Genomic DNA, 24,581 nt, shown 5'->3' with positions numbered 1-24,581 from the left:
TTAATGTTTGATGAGTTGGTTGCAATGCTCTTACAAGAAGAGAAAACTTGACAAAACTGAACTAGTATGCATGTGGGAGATCAGGCGCACAAGTTTGAAGTAGAAGAGAGAAATTCATGGATTTTCGTCGATGCGCAGGCTTCAATTTGATGTAGGAGGACCAATTTTGACAAAGCCCCAAAATTGGGTGGCTGTTAAACCTCCAATTTGAGGATTTTCTCCATGATTGAGAAAAGCTCCAAATTACTAATATTGTAGGTGCTCCAGATTTGATGCATATGCAGAGCTTTGATTTGAAGATTTTACCAAAAAATCAAAAAAGCTGCAATTTTAATTAATTAGAAGATTTTTTAAAAGCCCCAAATTTTATGCATATGGGGGACTTTGATTTGAAGATTTTACCAAAAAATCAAAAAATTCGCAATTTTATGCATATGCAGGGCTTTAATTTGAGAATTTTACCAAAATTTCAAAAAGGCCCAATTTTAATTGTTGCAAGAGTTTCAATTTTGGGCAATTTCTCTGATTTTTTAGAAATCCCCATTTTTTGTGAAAAGCAAGGCTATAATTGACTGATTTTCACTGAATTTCTAAAAAGCCCTCATTTTTGTGGGTTACAAATTTTCCAAATTTGAGCATGAAATAAAAAGAGCCCAATTGATTTACTTTTTTTTAACCTATGTTTGCTGAAGTTGTAATAGGCTGCATTCACTGGTAGGCGCTCAGATGGACTCTGAAGGTCTAGTCAAAGAGAAGCAACAATTTCTGGTTAGGGGACAGAACTAACGTCAGTGAGACTGGCGTCCGTTGTTGCAGGTCGTCGAGCAGCAAGTGACGGTGACGGGCAGTAGAAAGGGCGTTAGATGGCAGCTGGAATGTGTCATTTGCCTGGCAATAAGCTTCAACAAGCATAGCTGAAGGCGGTTAGTCGCCTCCTCAAGTGACTCCACTTTAAGCACCATCGAAGATCGAAGCGGGCAGTAGCGCATCAGTAGCATTGTCAAGCAACTTCAACGATAGAGCATAGGCACACAGCAATCGAAGAATTTGGAAATGGGCGAGAAGCTGATCAGCAGAAGGGGAGAAGAAAAAAAAACGTTGAGAGAGAGAGAGAATCCATGTGAAACTATGTTGGGTCCGCAGGAGGCCGTATCTCCTAATGTCATTGCAGCTAGAAAGTCTTTGTTTCACTTGGTTCGTCACCAAGTATCATATGTTTCTACAAATGAATTGAAAAGAGGTATTTTTGAAGGTGGAAGCTATGTTGAAGCATTTGCCTAAAGGGAAAAGTCCTGGATGGGATGGGCTCCCCAATGAGTTTTTCACGAAGTATGTTGATGAGTAGAAGGCCCCTCTTGCTTCTATTTTTCCGGAGGTTTGGAATATAAGTATCATGCCTGCGAGTTGGAAGATTGGGCGTGTACGTTTATTGCCTAAAGTTCCATCCCCAGTTAATCTATGTCGATGGAGACCAATCACATTGATGAGGGCCATGTATAAGATATTTGCAAAGATCTTAGCCAATAGGTTGCAAGGATTTCTTCCTACTTTGATTAATCCAAGGCACTATGGAATTATTAAAGGTCGGAATATTTTGCATAATATATTAAATGTACAAATTGGAACTGATTATGCAAGGGCTTCGAGGCAAGAGGTGGTTATGATTCAACTGGATATTGAAAAGGTTTATGATCACGTTAGTTGGTTTTTTCTTTCACAGCTTATGCATGCTATATGGGATTTGGCCCTCGCATGTCTTCTTTGATTTATACTATTAGCCAACATGCAGTGGCTATAGGCATATGATTAATGATGGGGTGACTAAGCCCATTCATTTGATGAGATCGGTCCGGTAGGGATGCCCACTTAGCCCTCTCTTGTTTGCAGTTGTTACACATCCAATCTTATATCGACTAGATAAGCTACGAGAGGATGGTGAAGTTGTAGAGCTTACACTACCAAGCGAAGAGCAAATGGTTGACCACGCATTGGCAAATGATTCTTTTATGTTCCTTAAGGCTCAAAGAGATAATGTTCAGAAGGCTAAGACTGTTTGGGATACTTTTGGTCTTACTTCAAGGTTATGCATTAACATGCAGAAATCTGCTCTGATAAGCTATACCAAGAGCGATTTGCTTGGCTTGGGATGGAATGGGCGAGTCATACAAAGGGGATACATCACACACCACTTGGGTTATCCGATTGGAGTTGATGTTGATTCACAAGCTTTGTTGGCATGGATTTCTGCAAGGATAAATGATAAGTTTGTGTATTGGAAATCTCAGGGTTGGCCTATGCGTGTTCAGCTCAAAGTGGCACAATCCATAATGAATAGCATGATATCTTTTTTCTTGCCTTTATTGCCATGGACGGGCAAAGCTTTGCATCAGATACAATAGCCAATTACATTTATGCTTATGGAAAAGAGCAGGAAAGGCTTATAGGTTACTCGAGTCTTACCGCCTCCATGGATTGAGGATCATGCAAATCGCCTCTAGTATATGTCAAAATCTCTTGCTTGGTGGAAAGCTACATTGAAAAGAATTTGGAAGAGTGGATTGCTTCTCAAGCAACGACTCTTTCTATGGAGATGTCTAGTTGGGGTATTCTCAATGGAATCTCTTTTGGTACAAACGCATAATGCCACTGCTTCTTGTAGGTGGTGCTCCCTTCCTACAGAGAAAGTTCCTCACCTTCTTTGGTATTACTCTCACTCTCGGGATTTTCTTGATAATTTGTTCAGACATCTTCGAGCTCATTTTCTGGGAAGGCGTTTCGGACGAATATTCTGGCTTTTTGGTTGTCTTTCTCCTTCGCTACCAAAAAGCCAGGCTTCCTTGATCGGACTAGATTCTCAGCATTGTGGACTATCTACCATGCTCGGAATCAATTCCTCTTCTCTAGAGGTTCTGTTCAGCTCTTTGCTTACTTCCGGAGAGCCCTTTTACAATCCCTCCGAGATTCTCATGAAATCAGAGGCCTTTCCTTCCAGCAACTAGAAGTTTCCCAGTGTTTCTGAACCGAGTAGTAGCTGCCCTGCGTTGGGACAGCTTTGAATGTATATTTGTTTTCCTTAATGAGACAGTGGTTTCATTTAAAAAAACTGTGTGGACGGGGTGAGTGGAAAGGAGATAAGGGGGGTGGGTCGCGTAGAGGGTAGGTAGGGGAGTTGTGGGTAGGCAATGTAGAGGGTGGCAAGGGGGTTGTGGGCGGCTGCATAGTCGGTGGGGGGGTTGTCAGTGGATGGCATTGGGAGGTGGCAGCTTGGGTGGAGTCGATGTGTGAAAAGAGAGGGTGGAGGATGGGTGGTGTAACCAATTCAATGAAGAGATTCTCTAATATTGTTTCTAAGTAAACGTTTCTTAGGGGGAGGAAGTGTTACATGTCCTGTATTGACGGGTTCCCCTAGGGGAGGGTGCGTTAAGCCAATGCTTGGAGTGGTCAATGTGAATTTGAAAGGCCTAAGGGGATGCCCGAAGGCATATATATTGAAGGATTATGGTGAAAGCCCCAATGAAGTGTATACCCTAAGAGTTTTAATTGGCCACATGCAAGTATTGGGCAAGGGGGTGTGTGGTCTAGCACATGGTAATTGCACGATTGAGGAAGTTCCATATCTAGCCTCAAGGAAATTGTTATGCATGAGAGAGAGGCCATACTAGGGCTAGGAGGTGAACAAAGAAGCAAGCCCTCCGATTTAATTAGGGTCTTTCCCTGTTTATGTGAATATCTGCTAACCTATTAATTGTAATAATTAGGATGTAGAGGCTGCATAACTAGAAAAGAACAAAGCGAGCACCTAGGTGAAGAACCGTGGGGAGATAGGTGAGATCGTTCCACACTAGGGGCTGTCTGGATCGCTCTTCCTTGCACGAGGGCAGAGACTAGAGGAGCCTCTCGTGCTCGGAAGAGATTGACCACAAACTTGTCCATGATGGAGATACTACAATTGCAGAACCGAGAGGCAGAGAAGATTTAACGGATGCCAATGGACCAAGGGCTGCCGAGATTTTTTGGGTGGTCTTTTTTCTTGGTTTGGGCGGAGAATTCGGGCTAATAGGAAATCCATTCACGGCTCCCCCCAACAGGAAGCCCCCGACAAGGAGCTTGCCAAACAAAGCTCTACTTTTGTACCACACAATTAGTGACGGCAAAGCCACCTTTTATGAGAGGCTCGCTAATAACTCGCCAAGCCACCTTCGCCCAGGCTGTTTTTCAAAATAAATACCTTTGAGAGTAAAATTACAATAAATCTTAGTCTGAAGTCTTGTAGGCAGTTCTGGAGCAGCACAAAGAAGTCTAAAAGTTATGTAAATATATTATGCATGCATGATCCACAACAAGGTGTGGTGCGTCAGGGACATTTGTAACAAAAACTGGATTACACTATGCTCGAGCCGCCTTGAGGAGGTGACACCTCTTGAGTCAAGCCCATCTATGCAGTCCATTGCAGATAATCCCATGAAACTTCTAACTCCAAAAACCATGATTTGCCCATGAAACTTCCTAGTCCACAAACCATGATTTTTACTTCATTGGATTGGATTTTTACCAAAAAAAAAAAAAAAGCGTGCCCAATGTAAAGAGAAATATAAGAAAACGCAATCTTGTTATCAACGTTTTCGCATACCCTTGTAACCTCTCGAGTGAACATCTCGGAAAGCTCCATTGTCATGTTTGCAATTCTATTGCCAGGTTTATTCCACTGCACAGAACATTTGAGACTTTTTTGGATAAAACATTTGAAATCCAAAGAAGAAAAAAGAGATTATAACAGTCTCACTGGGCAAGCCATTAAAATAGTTTCATTCACATCACTTACGTTGTTTGGTATAAGATCCACTTCGTCTGTGGGGACAGGGGGATCGAATTTGTCTTTCCATAGCATGGGATACAAGCCCAGACGAGGACTAGCATGACTAATGGTAATTTCTCTCGCAATCTGCACATCCACTGGTCAATGCATTAAAAACCTGTGGCCGCTATTGAATTTTCTTGCTGCTGCAATGCCATGCTACATGACTTATGCTATGAAGGCCCTTTTGCTGAGGTGCCTTGAATAATTGTCCTAGATTAAGTAACAAACGAAAAGGTAAAGAGTTACCACACAGCATAAAGAGTGAGCAGGAAAGGGTAATAGCAGTAACTAGTAAGAAAGAGCACCTCATGAAATAGAATTGCGTTAGATTTTGCATTGAAACAGACCTGGAGCTGTAGGAATTAGGTGGCCTTTGAACTTTAAGACCAAAAAAAAAACTTCTTGTCTGGCAGCAACGATGGGTATAAGGGACCAGACTGAGAATGACCTCTTTCAGGAGAAGACCGTAATCTTAATCTCAAAACGATGTCTTTCAGGATAAGACCCCCGGTCTTGATTTTAGAATACTGAAGCATCTAGCTAACAATATTCTAGGTTGTCCACATGATATTGCTATCCTGTCCAAGGAAAAGAAAGCTTTCAATACCCATAGTCCTAGGGGCCTTATCCACATTGCCTGCCTGAACCTCTACTGAAGCTGGATTAACAACCATCTCTGCCAAGCTAGGTGTCCCAAAGAAAAACTAAACAAGCATGCCACTGCTTTACAACAATTTCCAACCAGCATTCAGGGCTTCTAAGAGTTGGGTCTAGATCATATCTATCACCTATGGGATTGCTGTACCAGTAGAGCATGAGCCAACAGGAGACTTTCCATTGTAATCTGTCCAAGCCTCTATTTGAGCTGGGGCTATTGAGCCTTCACCCCAAGCTCGGTGTCTGGAAGAATGGCATGAAAAGCATGGCCCCTACTTAGATAGGCAAAATGCATTACAATTTCATTCCAAGCTGGGTGTCTGGAAGAATCACTTTAAAAGCATGCCCCTGCTTAGGTAGATGCTGTATTACTGTTATACAAGATCCAAGCTCGAAAAGGTTACGATAAAATCTATTTAAAAGCCTCGGGATCCTGAACTCTACAACTGCAATTAATTGTAAGATATCTTGGATTAGGTTAATCATGCATTAGCGAATATGCAACCGTCTAAAATCATCTATTAGCTGTTTGGTACCGCTGAGGCAACTGATGCTGCACTTACACATACACGCATGCATGCGTACACACATGGTACACACGCACACGCACACGGGCTCTAGAGATTACACTGCCATCAGAAATATGCTATAAGCTGCACTTTTCATCAGAAATATGCTATTAGCTGCGCTTTTCGGTATGCAACAGTAAAATGCATCTAGCATAGGGGATGTAATGCATACTGAATTTAGAATGATTTGATAATTACCCTGGAAATCCGTGCCAAATCATCTTGTCCGCCATCAGTTATGTCATCACCATAAACAAGTCTCTCAGCACAACGACCACCATGGGCAACAACCATTTGCATCTTCAGATAGCCAACTGTAGTGTAACCTTTCGCAAGAGTTTCCTCTCGAGGATAAAACAAGGTTAACGCAGATTCCTGTTGGCATAACAGGGTATGCTCATGAGAATGTTGGTTTTAAAAATATAATTGAATTCAATGCTGCCACCCACTTTTGGAACATAATTATCTTGAAACCTTTCTACTTACCTTGCCTCCAGGGAGCAAATGAGTAAGTGCATGCCAATCATAGCGTGGAAACAAGTGAGCCAAAAGAACATGTCCAGCTTCATGAACAGCTAGCAAACGTCTCGTATCTACAGGAACCTACAAGCAAAGACAAGTTTCCATACAAAATTCGAGCATGAGCATTGCAGTCAATACAAAAGGTACAATTACTGGCATACATACTGTATCCATAATCATAAAGGCAAACATGCTGCTTGCTCATAATGATAGATATTCATGAATGCTTCAAAACCACCAACCAGTAAAGAAACTGCAAAATGATCAGTACATATATGCTTGAAAAACTTTAAAAACTGCAAAATGATGTTCTGTGATTGATAAATTTACCATGCACTGTTGTATTACGAACCTTGACAGAGTATCCCTATACTTGTACAAAAGTACGCTCAAACTTAAAAAGAATGTATACAAGACCGAAATCAATCTTTTTCGTCGGCTTTTTCAAGGTCAAACAACAGACCCATACTCACTACCCCTCGAGACTAGGAGCTTACCCGTTGAGAATATCCAGAACCTAACCCCTGACAGACTTCCAAAAAATGTGTGGGAGGCAAGTGGTGAGGTGCAAAAGACCAATAAGAGTAAAATCTTGGACTCCGAATTGATTTATGGAAAACAAACACTGGTTTGATGGATGGGAAGTCCTAAACCTCCTCGTCCACCCACCACAAGATTTGGATGTATTCGTGGCTTGAGATGCCACCCACCTCTTCCTCTCACAAGCAGCAAAGACTCTTTCCATCGCTGCCTCGTGAAAGCGGTGCTGCAGTGCCGAGAAACACTACAATGCATCAGTACCTAGCCATCTCACTTCTTCTTGTTGTGCATAAAGAAAAGCCTACAGACAAGTTCATTCAGCCCTTAAGGCTATGCACTCGTCTTCCTACATTTTCTGTTTACCACGGTACGGCTGTCCCAAATGTTCGTGTTCCCTCGTATGCATCACATGGTAAACCATTGGAAGCATGCATTTCATTGTCCCCACCTCTTGTGTTGACATCTTCAACATTCACTGTACAGTTGTCCATAGTGTTCTAAGTGTAGAGATAGCTAGTGCTCGCAAATGATCGTCTTTCACACGATAGAAGTGAAAGAGAACCGTATATTCTAATACCAATGTGGTGTGGAATACTTTGATGAGCACAATGCGAATCGATACACTTAAATACACGAAGATTTAATGGACAATAAGCATAATACAAGATCTAATTTGTTGAATTGACAAGAGATGCACAATGAGCCGGAACGGCTGATCCCTCCCTCAAATAATGTTTATTGATCTTGGGAGAATCAAGTACATAGTGTCATGGGCATTTCTAGCCAGATTTCCATACCAATGCATATGAATAAAGTATTGCAAACAATATGGTTGTCGATGAAGATTTACAACTCACACTACCCACTCAAGTACCCACGTTCCCTACCATCTGCTCTCTATTGTTCCAAGAGACAATCTGCAAGAGAATACATAGGACAAGAGAACACCACAGAGGGTTTGTGAACATGGAGTCCTACTTCTCCCTCTTGCTACTTGCTTCCATAATTGAGCATTAAAGGTTACCAATTGCAAGAAGGGTCAATGACAGCGGAAGTCTTCGCGAGATGGAAGCGTTTGGAGTGTTGAAACCTTCAATCTGTCGCGATCCTTCGCAACAAAAGTGTTCAAGTAGATGAAGGGAACCCTAAAAAGCTTCCCCTAGGGTTCAACTTCAAAAACCAATGCTGAAATTAGGGTTTTCAACCAACAGTCCCAAAATTACAGAAAAAGAAAGGACTATTTCAGTCATTGGGAGTGTGTAGAAAGGTGAATACTTCCTGGAAACACTCTTGGAAGCTTGGAAAACACACTAGGGAGCTTGCAAAGGGAGTTGGGAATGAGAGTGCAAAAAATACAGCCAAGGAGGCTCATGAAGGAGGGCGCCAACTTCTAGAGAGAGAAGGAAGAGAGAGATGATGTGATGTCTAGCCTGAGTGTCAAGCAAAGAGGGCAAGTGACTTGTGGTGCAAGCTGGGATGGACACATGGTTCATTTCTCTCTTTGAACAAAGAGCATAAGGTTGTTGACTACTGTCTTGAGTACTAGCGGGGAGAAGAGAGATGATAATCAGCACAAGATTAAAGGGATTGAGAAAGTACAAAATGTAGTGGAAAGCATGAATTCATTATAGAAGTAGGTCCTTTTTATAGGAAAGACCTCATATGGCATGCAATGCTGAGCATCAAGGGCACCTTCCTCTTAACGAAAATTACCTCAAATGAGTACTTCACACACATGGACTGCCTCAACTTGAACATGGTCAAAACTGCCTGGATTTGCTTCATATGCTTGCACAAGTTCATGTACTAGTTTTTTTAGCCAAACAAAATCCTTCTAATAGTTTAAACAAACGTCTACCCAGAGGGGGACTACAACCCTCCACAGAAATAAACTGCTAGAAAAGAAAGGAACATGCTCCATCAATTGCTGGCAGCACTCGGAGGGAGACTACATCTTGGGGTTGGGGGGAGGGTGGAGAAGCCACATTGGGGCCTGTAGGGCCTCCAGTTGGAGGGAGGGAAGCGGGGGGGGAGGGGGGGGGGGGGAGAGAGAGAGAGAACCCACACTGGGAAGCCTGTACGGCCAAGTGATGTCGCCATCCCTGCTTGTGAGGAACAGGCCACTACTCCAAGTCCACAAGAAGGCCGTGCGGTGTCGCCGCATGCAGTCTGAGTCTCCAGTGAATCGATCCCCCTGTCCACGCAGGGTGTGGATAATGTCCATCCAAATGTAGCTGATGTCTCTGCTGGAGGGATGAGAGTACCCTCAATGGCCATGCTGCAGGGCGCTCGCCGGATGTGCCAGGCCGTGATGCTGCTATGATCTCCCACCTCCGGTCAGTGTGGGTGTTAGGGGTCCAAGGGAAAACCCATGGCCATAGATGATGTGATGGCAGTGATCCAGAGAGTGTAAGCTGAGGTGCAATGCCATCACCATCCTCCTCATAAAGTAGGGCTGGACCTGCCTCAATGGCCCACTTGATGGGCCCCCAAGTAATGGCCCGGGCTGAGGATCTGCACTAAACCTGTTGCGCCTTTGGGCAATCCTAGAGGCAGTTAAGCTGAGAGTCCTGATGAGATCCACAGTTGGAGCAAGAGGCCGGTTGTCAACCGATAGCCAGCCAAGTGCTCACCGCAAGGGCCCTGTGAGCAAGCTGTGAGAGGAAGAGAGTAACCTTCCTAGGTCGACAACTGTCCCACAGTCGCTTCCTTAAGTCGGAGAGGAAGACGGGGAGAGGGGTGGGGAGAGAGGGGGTGATCATGCCATGAGAACTCCAATAGGTGCCACACCCTCAATCCCAGCCACCTGAATCTGCCTGCCCAGTCTGACTGGGTACCCGAAGAAAGGAAAACCTCAGTGCTTGGGTGGAAGAGTGGGGTCTCTTTAGATCCACTCACCGGGGTCCCACTACAGACGAGACAGGGGGCCAATTCTCAGGGTCACCTGCAACTATGTCTAGATAAGGGATGGAAGCTGAGGATCTGCCGCTTCGGAGCACCTGCCTTACCCTTACCTTGAAATGGAAAAGACAGTGCGAAGCTGAGGATCTGCCGCTTCGGAGCACCTGCCTTACCCTTACCTTAAAATGGAAAAGACAGTGCCCATTCTTATTGTCTGTAATGACTTTTTGTCCCTTTACACAGATCACATTAGAGCATTTTTCATCCCTCCCCTGTCCTAGCATGCTCACATACATAAGGGAGATTTTCTGATTACCTTGAATTAGGGTTAAATACAATCCCTACTACCATCTTTAATTGCAATGGAGTAATATAAGTACAGTGGGTGTGTATTTGATCAATGGACTTCTACATATCTGGCTAAAATATGTTTTCTGCTCTCTTTGCTTACAAATCTACTGCTGTTCTTTGCAAGAATAACAACCTCCAGCTTTTATGTATGCCAAAATTATGTTCCTCTTGCTTACAAATCTGGTTCTCTCTCTTTTTTTTTTGGTCTCCCACTAAATAAACAGACAATCCTCCTCTGAAGGGGGGCCTGCACGCTAGAGGCGGCAATGGCTACCTGCCTCAAAGTCTAGAGGTAAAAGACCACTAAAAAAACAGACAATCATCCTCTGAAGGGGAGCCCACACGCTAGAGGTAGCAATGGCTACCTACCTCAAAGTCTAGAGGCAATAGACCCCCTCTGATAGCAAAGACTGCAAGACGAATGTCATGACGGGAGAAGAACACCACCCACTAAGGCTCGGAAGGGTCTGTCAGGAAAATCCGCAAACCCCAAAGGAATCGCCGAGCTGATATTGAGGATAGGCTTTCGTCCTGCCTGGAGCCCAAAGAGACACTCAGATTGGATGGCGAGAGGAAGCTATCTGAAGGAGGAACAGTCACCAAAAGACTATGCAAGTCCTGAACAAAAGAGAAGCGAGCCATGACCTTACAAACGTGAGCTATGAGTTAGCAGATGTGAGATGTGTCTCAACCAAGGCTGACACTCACGACGTGCCTGAGGGTGACCGTTTCGCATTTACATCACTGGCGCATTTGCTAGCCAACACAACGGATCTTCGTTGTCAGTAATTCTACAACTGGACTATACCTACATAGTCCACCCACAGAGTTATGGCATACTTATCTTGCTAACTCACCTACTTAGTGTGTTCACATTATGGACCGCTTGTACATAGTACTCTAGTACTTACGTTGGTTTTCACTTATCTTTTGAAGACTTCTTTTGAGTAAAGAGAAGAAGAAGATTTCAGCCTTCCATCTTTGTGTGTGTGTCATCCATTGTTGTGTGAGTGTGTATGTGCTTTGCAAGAGCCGATCAATGATCCCCAAGCCCCCTTTGTTGAGGGGCTAAATATTAACTTCCAATTTAACTTTGGCACGGGCAGCCCTGCCATCGCCCCCTGCCCAAAGGAAGTTCCTAATAAGCTGTTGGACCTAGCCTATGCAAGAACACGAGAATGCCCAACAAGAAGTGATGTACCACATGGTGGCCAAGAGAACCCAGTTGTGGCCACAACCACTTGCCCAGCCAAAGAGAGCCACATGAAGAGAGTTCACATACTAGTCTCCCTGATGATCTTCAAAATTCCTATTTCTTTTTACTCTTTGGTACTCGCTCTCCTCTTCATATCTTGGTGGCGCATTGTTTTCTGCCCATCCTTATGGAGCAAGTAAAGAGGCAAACAGTGCTGTATTACAACTTGCCATGGTCGTGAAAGAGAAGGCATTACCATGAATATTATAAGACTTTATATACCCCCTAGTTTGAAAAAGTAATAGCATCAGACAACAATTACACACTTCATGAGATGATTGTGCTGTGCGTGCAGCTTGCAGAGGTAAAAGATGCAGCAGACACAAACTGGGGGGAAGCAAGCAAGGGAAACCAAAATCCTAAAAGGTACAGAACATATCATATGGTCACAAAAGTACTATAATATATAGGAGGTTTAACTTTTAAATATGAGTAAGGAATCTACCATGAGCAAAGGCAATATTTGTATGTTGACAAAGAGTTTACTTATTCATGTAAAACCATTGCACTACAATATTTAACTTTTAAATATGAGTAAGGAATCTACCATGAGCAAAGGCAATATTTGTATGTTGACAGAGTTTACTTATTCATGTAAAACCATTGCACTACAAGTCGTGCAAGATATTAAGAGCCACCCATATGGTCTACTTCTACAACTGATATACACCAATCTGGTAGCAAACCATCTTTTCCAAATGACATAATACATTGACTATCTGGATCTACCACAATAGTTTAGTTGGAAGGAGAATAAAGTTGCTATTTGAATGTAAGTGATCCTAAATATGGGCTTGATTAACAAGAACAAGGAGAAGCTTCAAACCTTCTCCTCTGCACAAGTTTGCTCTTCATCTGTCAGAGACATCCCCAAGCCTTCAAAGAGCTGTTTGTCAAGCACATCAACAAAGTCCTGTTGACAAATCTCCAACCTTCCTCGCCGTACCTGGCAAAGCAGATCATTTGAGCAAAGCAGAAGTGTAAAACAAACATAACTGGCTAAAGTTATCAGTGACAATGTATGAGCTAAAGAATTCTAAAGCCCTGAGAAAAACTACATACTGCCATAATGCCTGCTTCATTGATCAGATTTCTAATATCTGCTCCAGAGTATCCAACAGTCCTGAAAACAAGCTGCAAAGAACACCCTTGTTTATGAACCATTTCTGCCAGGCATTAAGGCCGTTATGAATTAATAAACAGATAACATATAGTGATAGGAAGTGACCATCAACCATCTAATCTATAACCAAACAAAAGATCAAAATTAGAAAAGTATAATCTTTGAAACATACAGACACCCACCTTGTTGAAATTCACATCTTTTGCAAGTCGCCTGCCTGCACTGTGAACAGCGAAAATACCTATGCGTTCTTCCTCTGCAGGAAGACCAATGTGAATTTCACGATCTATACGCCCAGGCCGAAGAAAACTGTCATGCAATTCATCAGGACGATTCGTTGCACATATAAGAACAACAGCTTGTCGCTTTGAAAACCTGTCCATATCTGTATCCTCAGGCCTGCATTAAACAAGTAAAACTAGTCATCATGTTTTGCATCAGAGTATCAACTTATTCACAGAAGAGTGCAAACACCATTCGAAAAATGGTGATGTGCATGTGAAATATCTGACTGCTCATCCTTTTGCAATCAAAAGAGAGAATTACAACATCAATGGAATGTGAGAAGCCAATACAACAATAAGGAGAACTCCTTTGAGAAACCCAGCAGCAAGAAGCCGTTTACAAGCAAAATACAGAAACCATAGCTTCCCAAATACTACAAAATGATGGCTAATTTCATATTAGACAGCAAGCTAGGCAGCAGCCTAATTGCAACCCATTGAAGTCTTAAAAGATAACTGAATGCTTGCACCTCCACTACTCCACAGGAGTGGATCACTTGTAGCCCAGGCCTAAAACTTCAGCAAGAAAAAACAAGGACCAAAGTTCTAAAAGCACAGATCGCAGGCACACTACGTGTGGGATGCTACATATATAATCTCAGGCTCTCATGGGAGAGGAGAACCACCGAGCACGACCAATTATTGGCTTTTACAAGGGATCACAAGGGCATTTGTAAAACCTTTACTCAGCACATGCACACGTCATTAGTACATTTCTTACTTCTCATGGCAAGAGACTGGCCATAGCTTTCACATCAGAGGCAGGGCTAATTACCTGGCCCTTAGTTCCATCCTTACAGTCGACTCATGGCATCTTTGAAAGACTGAGCGCCTCCGTATGCTGGAGTTTCATGCTTCATAAGCATCTAGATGCACCGAAAACACATCCTTAAAGAATGGGACAAGAGTTACACTGACACATTTCTTTGTGAACAGCAGCGCTCTCCTTGAGACTTCTCTTGGCTATTTTCTGTGTACAGCATAAAATGGGGATATCATAGGTTATGGCATTGGTTAATTTTGTCCCTGCCACACTACTACTCATCTCAGCATCCTTTCTTCTTTTGTTTTGGCAAGAATTGAGACTTCTATTAAGAGTTACACACTGACACATTTCTTTGTGAACAGCAGCGCTCTCCTTGAGACTTACCTCTTGGCTATTTTCTGTGTACAGCATAAAATGGGGATATCATAGGTTATGGCATTGGTTAATTTTGTCCCTGCCACACTACTACTCATCTCAGCATCCTTTCTTCTTTTGTTTTGGCAAGAATTGAGACTTCTATTAAGGATGAACAAAACAATACTACTACTTAATTAGATGTTTGCACTGTGAGACCCTATCACCATTTGTTCCATCTCCATTTCTGGAGCCACTTCTATGGGATTGTCACTCCATAGAGCGGCCAGATTTGTGCCATGTTCACATGGGGCCAGGCCAGTGTCCCATGTGAAAGGGCCAATTTTGTGGTGTCACATGGACGGGAGCGAGATCAGTGCCACCCGTGTGCGACCAGTGCTGCTTCACATGGACGGAAACCAGTTTCGTGTTTGCTTCGTGCTGTATGGACGGGAGCCTGTTGGTGCCACCCGTGTATGGCCAGGATGGTGTCTTACCTATGGGACTGTCACTCCATAGGAAGACCAGGACATATTTATTTATATTTGTCGCGCCAAGTTTGTGCCGGACAGGAACCTCTTGAGCAATTTTCATGAAAGGGAGATTTCGTCCACTATTTGTGCACATGCATTTATGCCTACATGCATAAATTTGTTTTTGCATGACTTGTTTGCGTGTGTTTGCTTGTTATGCCGTGCCAGTACACTGGACGCGGACGCCCCCAGTGTACCATGGAATACTGTTTGCTGACTTGGTAGTGTGGCATGTAAACAGGTGGTAAGTATATTCATTTTCCCCTTTTTAAAAGGTGAAATCCTTAATGTTTATAAGCTAATCTGTTCACACATTTAAAAGAAGGGCTGGACATTTCCTTTTGTTGGTGCCCATAGTATTAAATGGAACCTAAGGTTTTAAAACCTTTGATAAGGCTTTTGCATGGAACATCTATTGAAAATTCCCCACGTGGTGGGTTGGTGGTTTCTTTCTCTCCATCGCCTGCAGCCTACTCTCCATCGGCTGTATACACCTGTACCTGCTGTCCACGCCTGTACCTGCTGTGGTGTACCTGCTGTCCAGGCCTGTACCAGCCCTTGTGTACTTGCTGTCCACGCCTATTGGCTACTAAACCTGCAATACCTGTTGTACCCGCTAGTACCAGCCCCTAGTGTACCTACTGTATCTGTTGGCTGTACCTGGAGTACCTATTGTACCTGCTGGCTACTCTTGTGTACCTGTTGTACCTGCTACAAGTACAGGTACCTGTATAGTACCTGGCTGGTTGAACTTGCACATTTGTGAAGTACCTTAAGTGCTTGTTTGTACCTGCTACAAATAGTACCAGTTGTATTTGGATTGTACTCACCGTACCAGGTGCTCTCATATTCTTTCTCATTTGAATAAATCTGAAATTTGCTAATTTAACTTCAGAAAATGCTTTAAGTTGTGTAGTGCAGGAGCATGGCATGTATATGCTTGACCATGTTCAGGAAATTCTTCCTGGTGTGGTTAGTATATTCCCCTGTGTGGTGTTGTTAACCGCGCTCTCAAAGCTTTTGACAGCCTGTGAAGGTTAGACTCACCAGGGAATTTTAGAGCAAAGCTCATTGGGGAGAACCAGGCCACGTTCCCTCCGCGGTGTACTCCTTGGCATGCGTCAGTACGGGCGTGCCTGTTGGTGCACGGTCCCGGAAGACCAGTGAAAGGCAAGTGTGCTCCCACTGAAGGTGGGAATGAGCCTATGATTTGGGGCTACTCATTCCCACTGAAGGTGGGAATGAGCCTATGATTTGGGGCTACTCCACCCAACACCTCTTCATCGACTTAAACCAGTTCTTTTTGGTTGTTTTCACTCCCTTGTGGAGAAATCTGGCCAGTCAGGCCCGTGACACTTGTACAAATATAAATACTCCAAGAAATACAAAAAGTATTGAGGGACCGGTCCCAGTGCAGGTGTCATTTGTATTTTCAGTATTTCCAATATTTGTGTTGCTGATGTTGTCTCCACTGTTTAATAACAGTTAAATTAAGTGTTCTAAATATGTGTATATTGTCTTCCGATCTGTAGGCTTCCTGTAGGGAGCGGTCGCATTGGTATCACAGCCCGGTCGTCTCTCTTTCTCAATAGGAGACACGGAGTTTGAGATCGGAAGCAAGTATGAACACTTAATTCAATGGACAGCCAGGGCAACCCATTGGAAGTGCCGAATTCGAGGGGCCAATCAAGTGCTTCACGGGATTTCGATGCATTGTATGGAAGGCATAAGCCTCTTGAGAGAGTCTATGACAGTGCATACATGGGACAGCCATCACGTGGTAAAGAATCCATGCACGAGGAAGAGCCCACTGCATTGAGGGCTTAGTTGGAGCACATGAAGAGTCTCTTGCAGGCAAAAGAGCAAGAGCTGAAATTCTTAAATGAGGACCCCCATGTACAAAGTGTCATAGAAGCCAAGAAAGCTGATGCTATGGTGGTCATGACTCTTGAGTCTATGGCTCGAGTAAGAAGCCAAGGGAGCTGGCACTCTCTTATCTTATCCACACGGGTGACCTTAAAGAGGGAGAGAATGGACAGCTTATGTTCAAGAATCCACCCCGTTTGCAGCATGGAGACCCAGCCTCTCAAAGGTTGAGATCATATTTGCATAAAGAAGAAGTATCGGTCACCTCTCGCCATGCATCCACTCCTCATGGCACAGGAGGAAACAGGTTTATGCATGCTCAAGGCCATTTGGATTCTAGGTATGTACATCATGGGGACAGTGGTCCGCATGCAAGCCAAAAGACCTTGCCTATTGAGTTGTCTCGTGGCGAGACAAGGCATCTTTCAACGAGGTCACATGCAGTCGAGCCACTACGATCAAAGACCCATGTCACTTTGGCTAGTGGAACACCTATCATTGCCCATGAAGCTCATGCAGAGAGAGCTACCCCGTTGGATAAGGGGAATAGAAAAAGAGAAGAACATGTACCACATCCCAAGAAGCTCAAGGAGTTCAAGGCAGGGGACAAGTCCGTGAAATTTAATGCCTTTCACGGAGAGTACGATGCCTCTAAAGTGCTAGCATTTGTGGCATAGTTTGATATTGCTTTTAGTGATGAGGACTTCACTAAGAAGTCCAAAATTCGTCATGCAAGCATGTTCTTGAAGGGGACAGCTGCCCATTGGTGGATCACTGAAAAGACCACCAAAAACCCCATTTGCACTTGGAAAGAGTTTAAGGACAGATTTTATGCCCAATTCTTGCCTCCTAATGCGGAGCAAACTCTCACCCAAAAGTGGGATAGACTTGAGCAAAAAGATAATGAAAGTGTGCAACAGTATGTCAATAAGTTTTGGAAAGTGTTGCTTGAGGCAACTCCCTTTATGCAAATCTCCGAGGATGAAAGAAAGAGGAAGTTTCGCTCCGGATTGCAACCAGCTTATCGTTCGGGCATTGAATTGCACCCGAAACACACTCTGCAAACAGCTTAAAGCCTCTACTCTTGCTACATAGCAATTGGTGCTCAAAATTAAGCAAGATCAAGGGGGTTCAAGGGCAAATATAAGGCTGTCCCAAACCTGCAAAAAGGTGGACAGCCACCTAAAAGAGCTTCCAGGAGGTCCAGAAAGGAGGTAAAGCTGAAAATACCTCATCTAAGGATCATGGGCCAAAGAAGAACAAATTTGGCTTGACCGCCGAGCAAAGGGAGCGATATGCCAAGGAGGGGAAATGCTTTTCTTGTGGCAGCAAAGAGCATATGTTAAGACAATGTCCTAACTGCAAACCAAAGCATGAGGACAAGCAAGCTAAGGCAAATGTGCATGCAGTTCCCGACGTGCAGGGAAACACAAAGCATGACAGAAAGGAGAGGATGGTATGCAAAGCATGGGGTCAAATCAAGGATCAGCCCGCCCTATTTATGTTTGATGATTGTGCAACAGATAACTTCATCTCTATTGAGATGGCAGCCGCCTTGGGTATTGAGGTTGAGGACATGGGGCCTTAAATTGAAGCAGAAGCTGCCTTTGTTGGTAAAGAGGTGCAGGTTACCCCACTTATAGGAAGTTGCGCATAAATATACAGGGTTACCTTGATCATGAGCATTTCTTGGTTGCACCACTTAATGGATGTGATGTATTGCTTGGCAAGCCATGGCATCACAGGCTTGAGCCCCGCAAAGAATACAAGACAAACAGGATTTCCTTTATGCATAGAGGCCGCATGCATGTTATTGATGCTGGCAAGGAAGGAGATTCTATCCCACTTGTATCTCACATCCAGATTAATAAAGCAATGAAGAGTCTTTCTGCGTACTTGGTTTTTGTTCGTGATAGCATTGAACCAAGTCATCAAAATGTGGATGTTTTGACTCAGGATAGGTTGAATTTTCTTCATGCATATAAAGATTGTTTTGCTGATGCATTGCCAAGTGAACTACCTCCTCAAAGGCCCGAAGATCATCGCATAGATCTTGTGCCAGGCAGTTCTCCACCTAACAAACCCGCATACCATAGAAGAAGAGATCACGAAGCAGGTTAATGAGCTTTTAGAGAAAGGTTTGGTTCAGCCAAAGTTCCTCACCTTATTGCTCTCCCGTGCTTCTTGTTCAAAAGAAAGATGGATCATTCCGCATGTGTGTGGATTATAGAGCTCTAAATAAGCTCACCATCAAGAATAGATTTCCAATCCCGCGTATTGATGACATTTTGGATAAGCTTGATGGCTCGGCTTGTTTCAACCGTATTGATTTGAAGAGTGGTTATCACCAGATACGAGTGGTGCCACATGATGTCCACAAAACTGCATTCCGGATAGCTTTTGGATTGTATGAATTTTTGGTGATGCCTTTTGGTCTCACCAATGCCCTAGCCACATTCAATCGCATGATGGATAGGATATTCCGACCCCATCGAAAATTCGCAGGTGTATTCTTTGATGATATCTTGGTTTTCTCCAAGAATGAGCATGAGCATAGAACTCATTTGGCCACAGTGTTTGAAGAGTTATGGAGGCATAAACTCTTCATTAATGCCAAGAAAAGTGAGTTCTTTCTTTCAAAGATACACTATTTGGGTCACACTGTATCCAAGGATGGTGTAAGAATGGATCCTGCCAAGATAGAAACCATTCGGAATTGGGCAGAGTTGCAAAATGTACATCAAGTACGTGGTTTTCTGGGATTATGTTCATATTGTAGGCGTTTCATAAGGCATTTTGCTATGATAGCCACCCCTCTACATGATCTCACGAAGAAGAAAGCCACTTTTAAATGGACTCCAAAGGAGCAGGATGCCTTCTTGCAACTCAAGAATGCTATTATATGCCGTATTGATTGTTCCGGACTTGCAAAGGTCATTCATAGTGGAATGTGATGCTTGTCGCGATTGTATAGGGGCTATCCTTAATCAAGAAGGTCATGCAGTTGCATATGAGAGCCGTCGATTGCATGATGCCGAGCTTCATATGGATATCTATGAGAAAGAGCTCTTGGCTGTAATTCATGCCTTAAAGATATAGAAACATTATCTTCTTGTTGGGACTGAATTTGTAGTCAAGACAGATCATCAAAGCTTGAGATACTTTCTATCTCAAACAAAGCTTTCGGAGAAGCAGATGAGAATGGCAAACTTTCTTTCCATGTTTCATTTTCAGATTGTACATACTCCGGGAAAGAAAAATGTGGTGGCAGATGCATTATCCAGGAGGCCTTATGTGGGTGCAGTTTCTGTGGCCTCTCATGGGGACTTATCTGCCATGCGAGATTTGTATCATTTGGATGCTAATTTTTGTCATATATGGACTGATTTGATGGCTGGTCACTCGCATGCCTCTTATGTGATCAAAGAGGGTTATCTTATGAAGGAGAACTGCTTATGTGTGGTGAAGGAAATGCGTCCAAAGGCTATGCAAGAATGTCACGCTCCACCTTATGCTGGTCATAGAGGTATCATGCCTATTACACACATGATTGAGAGATATTTCTTTTGGCCAAGCATGCGTAAAGACATTGAGGCATATGTACGTGCATGTCTTACTTGCCAAAAGGTGAAATTTGACAGGCAAAAGTCTCCAGGTTTGCTTCAGCCATTGCCTATTCTCTCGCAGCCATGGGAAAGTATTACTATGGACTTTATTATGGACTTGCCTAGATCCCAGCATGGGAATGATGCTATTTGGACCATTGTGGACAGGTTTAGCAAGCAAGCTCATTTCTTGCTTGTCAAGAAAACCATTAAAGTTGATCATATGTTGAAGCTTTTTCTTGCTAACATCTTCAAGCATCATGGTATGCCTAAGTCCATTGTTGGGGATAGAGATCCCATGACTACGAGCCTCTTCTGGAGGGCTTTATTTGATAACATGGGCACTAAACTTGAGTTTTCATCAACTTATCATCCCCAAACGGATGGCCAAAGTGAAGCTGCAAATTCAGCCGTGTTGGATTTGTTGAATGTTATGTGGCAGATCAAAAGACTGCATGGGGGAAGTATCTTCCACTTGTAGAGTTTGCCTACAACAACACAGTTCATGCCTCCACGGGAAAGGCCCCGTTTGAGATTATTTATGGCAGAGTGGGCTTGCCACCCATCCTTCGTACAAAGGATGAGATTTTTGCAGCTGATGAATATGTGCGTGACTTGGATGTAGCCTTTGCTCAGGTGCGGACAGCCATTGCAAAGTCACAAGATAAGCATAAAAGGGCTGCTGACAAGCATAGGAGAGACATGCAAGCCAAGGAAGGTGATTGGGTATTGCTGAAATTTGAGAAAGCTAGGCTTCGAAAGAGGCCAGGACGAGAGGGATCATATCCAAAGCTTTTTACTCAATATTATGGACCCTTCCAAGTGATTGACAAGATCAATGAAGTGTCCTTCAGGCTTGCTTTACCCAGCCATTGGAAGATTCACAATGCTTTTCATATGAGTCTTTTGCGGAAGTATGTGGAGCCAGATCCACAAGAGCCTGTCACAGAAGATCCGCCGTAAGTTGATGAGCTTGAGGAGATCCTTCAGCCAGAGCAAATTGTATTTCACAAGGAGAGAGAGTTACCACACATGGCAAGCTTTCCAAGAGATACCTTGTGAAATTTAAAAATTATTTACCAATTGATGCAAAGTGGGTAGATAAGGATTATTTTGTTGACTACCCTCAGCTTCTACAGGAATATCTTGAGGCTTTTCCATTGAGGTCAACTGTTTAGAAGCCCGGGGAGATGTCACCATTTGGTCCATCTCCATTTCTGAAGCCACTTCTATGGAATTGTCACACCATAGAGCGGCCAGATTTGTGCCATGTTCACATGCAGCCAGGCTAGTGTCCCATGTGAAAGAGCCAGTTTTGTGGTGTCGCATGGACGGGAGCCAGATCAATGCCACCCGTGTGCGACCAGTGCTGCGTCACATGGACGGGAACCAGTTTCGTGTCACCCGTGTGATTTGCTTCGTGCTGTATGGACAGGAGCCTGTTGGTGCCACCCGTGTATGGCCAGGATGGTGTCTTACCTATGGGACTATCACTCCATAGGAAGACCAGGACATATTTATCTATATTTGTCGCGCCAGTTTTGTGCCCAACAAGAACCTCTTGTACAAGTTTCATGAAAGGGAGACTTTGTCCACTATTTGGACACATGCATTTATGCCTGCATGCATAAATTTGTTTTTGCATGACTTGTTTGCATGTGACTACATGTTATGCCGTGCAAGTACACTGGACGGGAACGCCCCCAGTGTACCGTGGAATGCTGTTTGCTAACTTGGTAGTGTGGCGTGTAAACAGGTGGTAAGTATATTCATTTTTCCCTTTTTAAAAAGTGAAATCCATAAACTAGAGTAAACCTTAATGTTTATAAGCTAATGTGTTCACACATTTGAAAGAAGGGCTGGACATTTCCTTTTGATGGTGCCCATAGTATTAAATGGAATCTAAGGTTTTATAACCTTTGATAAGGCTTTTGCATGGAACATTTATTGAAAATTCCCCACGTGGTGGGTTGGTGGTTTCTTTCTCTCCATCGCCTGCAGCCTTCTCCCCATCGGCTGTGTACACCTGTACCTGCTGTCCACGCCTCTACCTACTGTGGTGCACCTGCTGTCCACGCCAGTACCTGCTGTGGTATATCTGATGTCCATGCCTGTACCTGCTGTCCACGCCTGTACCTGATGTGGTATACCTGCTGTCCACGCCTGTACCAGCTCTGGTATACCTGCTGTCCACGGCTGTACCAGCCCATGTGTACTTGCTGTCCACGCCTGTTGGCTGCTGAACCTGCAGTACCTGTTGTACCTGCCTGTACCAGCCCCTGCTGTACCTACTGTATCTGCTGGCTGCCCCTGGAGTACCTACTGTACCTGCTGGCTGCCCTTGTGTACATGCTGTACCTGCTGCAAGTACAGTACCTGCATAGTACCTAGCTGGTTGTACTTGCACACTTGTGAAGTACCTAAAGTGCTTGATTGTACCTGCTAACTACAAATAGTACCGGTTGTATCTGGATTGTACTCACCGTACCAGGTGCTCTCATATTCTTTTTCTCATTTGAATAAATCTGAAATTTGATAATTTAAATTCAGAAAATGCTTTAAGTTGTGTAGTGCAGGAGCATGGCATCTATATGCTTGACCATGTTCAGGAAATTCTTCCTGGTGTGGTTAGTATATTCCCCTGTGTGGTGTTGTTAACCGCACTCTCAGAGCTTCTGAGAGCCAGTAAAAGTTAAGACTCAACAGGGAATTTGGGAGCAAAGCTCATTGGGGAGAACCAGGCCACGTTCCCTCCGCGGTGTACTCCTTGGCCTGCATCAGTACAGGCGTGCCTGTTGGTGCACGGTCCCGGAAGACCAGTGAAAGGCACATGTCCTCCCAGTGAAGGTGGGAATGAGCCTGTGATTTGGGGCTACTCCGCCCAACACCTCTTCATCGACTTAAACCAGTTCTTTTTGGTTGTTTTAACTCCCTTGTGGAGAAATCTGGCCTGTCAGCCCGTGACACTTGTACAAATATAAATACTCCAAGAAATACAAAAAGTATTGAGGGGAGGGCCGGTCCTTTCCGGCCCCAATGCTGGTGTCATTTGTATTTTCAGTATTTCCAGTATTTGTGTTGCTGATGTTGTCTCCCTTGTTTAAATAATAGTTAAATTAAGTGTTCTACATATGTGTATATTGTCTTCTGATCTATAGGCTTCCTGTAGGGAGTGGTCGCAGCCCCACCCTCCCCCCCAATGCTTGTGGCATCCCCCCCGCCCCTGCACATTCTCTCGCTTGTGTGGCCAGCTCCCCTTCCGCCTTCGCTCCCATTCTTCCATTCCACCTCGCCTCTGCCGTCTGCAACGCTCGCCACCCACTCCCCTTCCACCCTCACTCCCATTCCTCCTTTTTGCCTCCCCTCTGAAGTCTGCAGCCCTCACCTCTTCCTCCCCAGTAGCCCTAGCCTCCCACCCTTCCGCCTCCCATCCCCCCTTGCTTGGAGCCCTAGCTTGTCCTCTCCCCCCGCCCTAGCCTCTCAAGCGCCACCCCCCCCACCCCCGCAACGGCCCCTCCTTCACTTCCTCAGCCTCATACTACTTCCCCGCTTTTCCCTTTTCCTCCCCTCCGTTCCGATTCAGGTGTTCTCCCTGGTAGGGTTTCTTATCCTGTGACAAGTTTCGGCCTCTTGTGGTCTTTAACCCCCAAGAGGACTCCATGGAAGCCACTCCATCATCCCCGTCCGAGGCTACCATCCCTTGCCTCTCTTTCTTAGAAACAGACCTCCACCTTGGTATGAAAGATTTTGGGTAGCCGCCCGGCACGCGAACAGCTCAGGGATCAATTTACAAGCAAGCCTCCTATGTGCACCCGGAGAGATCACTAATATTCATTCTTTGGAGCATGGCTACTACTAGGTTGAGTTCAACTCACCAACAGCTTCGAATAGAAGCATGCAGCTGAACCCCGTCACAGTACGTACGGCCCAGGCCTTCTCTGCGAGGTGGCAGCATAGCTTCGACCCAGCATCCCTCTAGCTGGCATTTCAAGCTTTCTCATGACAATCTACTTCCCAGGTCTTAGGAAGGAGTACCTTCCACTTCTCTCGGTGATAGGTGGTGCTATCAGGAGAGTGATCGAATCCCTCTTCACCGCTGCTTCAGTTCTGTTGGATGTTAGGGTTTCAGAGAAACAGAGAGCACACACACACACACACACACACACACACTAAGATGGTACACAGCAACAAGCTCTCAAGAGTGTGAGAGAGATAGTGATTGCTACTCAAAGTAGAAAAGATACAAGGATGTGTGGAGCTAGGGAGTTGACTCCACAATATCATAATACAATAAGTGTGTTGTCCTTTCACACCTAATATCCAAGGGGAAAAACCCAAATGGAGAAAAGTGCCCTTGGTTAGCCCATGTTCATATGTGGCACTACTCATAGCATATG

General features: G+C 44.2%; 1 protein-coding gene across 1 annotated transcript in view; it reads right to left on the bottom strand.

Annotated features, from left to right (window-relative positions):
- The window catches only part of FTSH12 (FTSH protease 12), a 208,898-nt gene that overhangs the window by 54,844 nt on the left and 129,473 nt on the right, over positions 1 to 24,581 (bottom strand). Inside the window, exons 10-16 of the mRNA XM_086801201.1 lie at positions 12,959 to 13,175; positions 12,716 to 12,787; positions 12,480 to 12,599; positions 6,571 to 6,687; positions 6,283 to 6,459; positions 4,823 to 4,942; positions 4,631 to 4,705 (exon numbers count right to left, since the gene is read on the bottom strand). Coding sequence (XP_086657327.1) covers positions 4,631 to 4,705; positions 4,823 to 4,942; positions 6,283 to 6,459; positions 6,571 to 6,687; positions 12,480 to 12,599; positions 12,716 to 12,787; positions 12,959 to 13,175 — 898 coding nt within the window. The remainder of the gene's footprint in view (positions 1 to 4,630; positions 4,706 to 4,822; positions 4,943 to 6,282; positions 6,460 to 6,570; positions 6,688 to 12,479; positions 12,600 to 12,715; positions 12,788 to 12,958; positions 13,176 to 24,581) is intronic.

The sequence above is a fragment of the Cibotium barometz genome, chromosome 8 (assembly GCF_041138505.1).
Source record: "Cibotium barometz isolate CiBa-2024 chromosome 8, ASM4113850v1, whole genome shotgun sequence".
Classification (NCBI taxonomy): domain Eukaryota; kingdom Viridiplantae; phylum Streptophyta; class Polypodiopsida; order Cyatheales; family Cibotiaceae; genus Cibotium; species Cibotium barometz.
The sequence above is the reverse complement of the archived record's forward strand: the minus strand, read 5'-3'. Positions and strand labels throughout refer to the sequence as shown.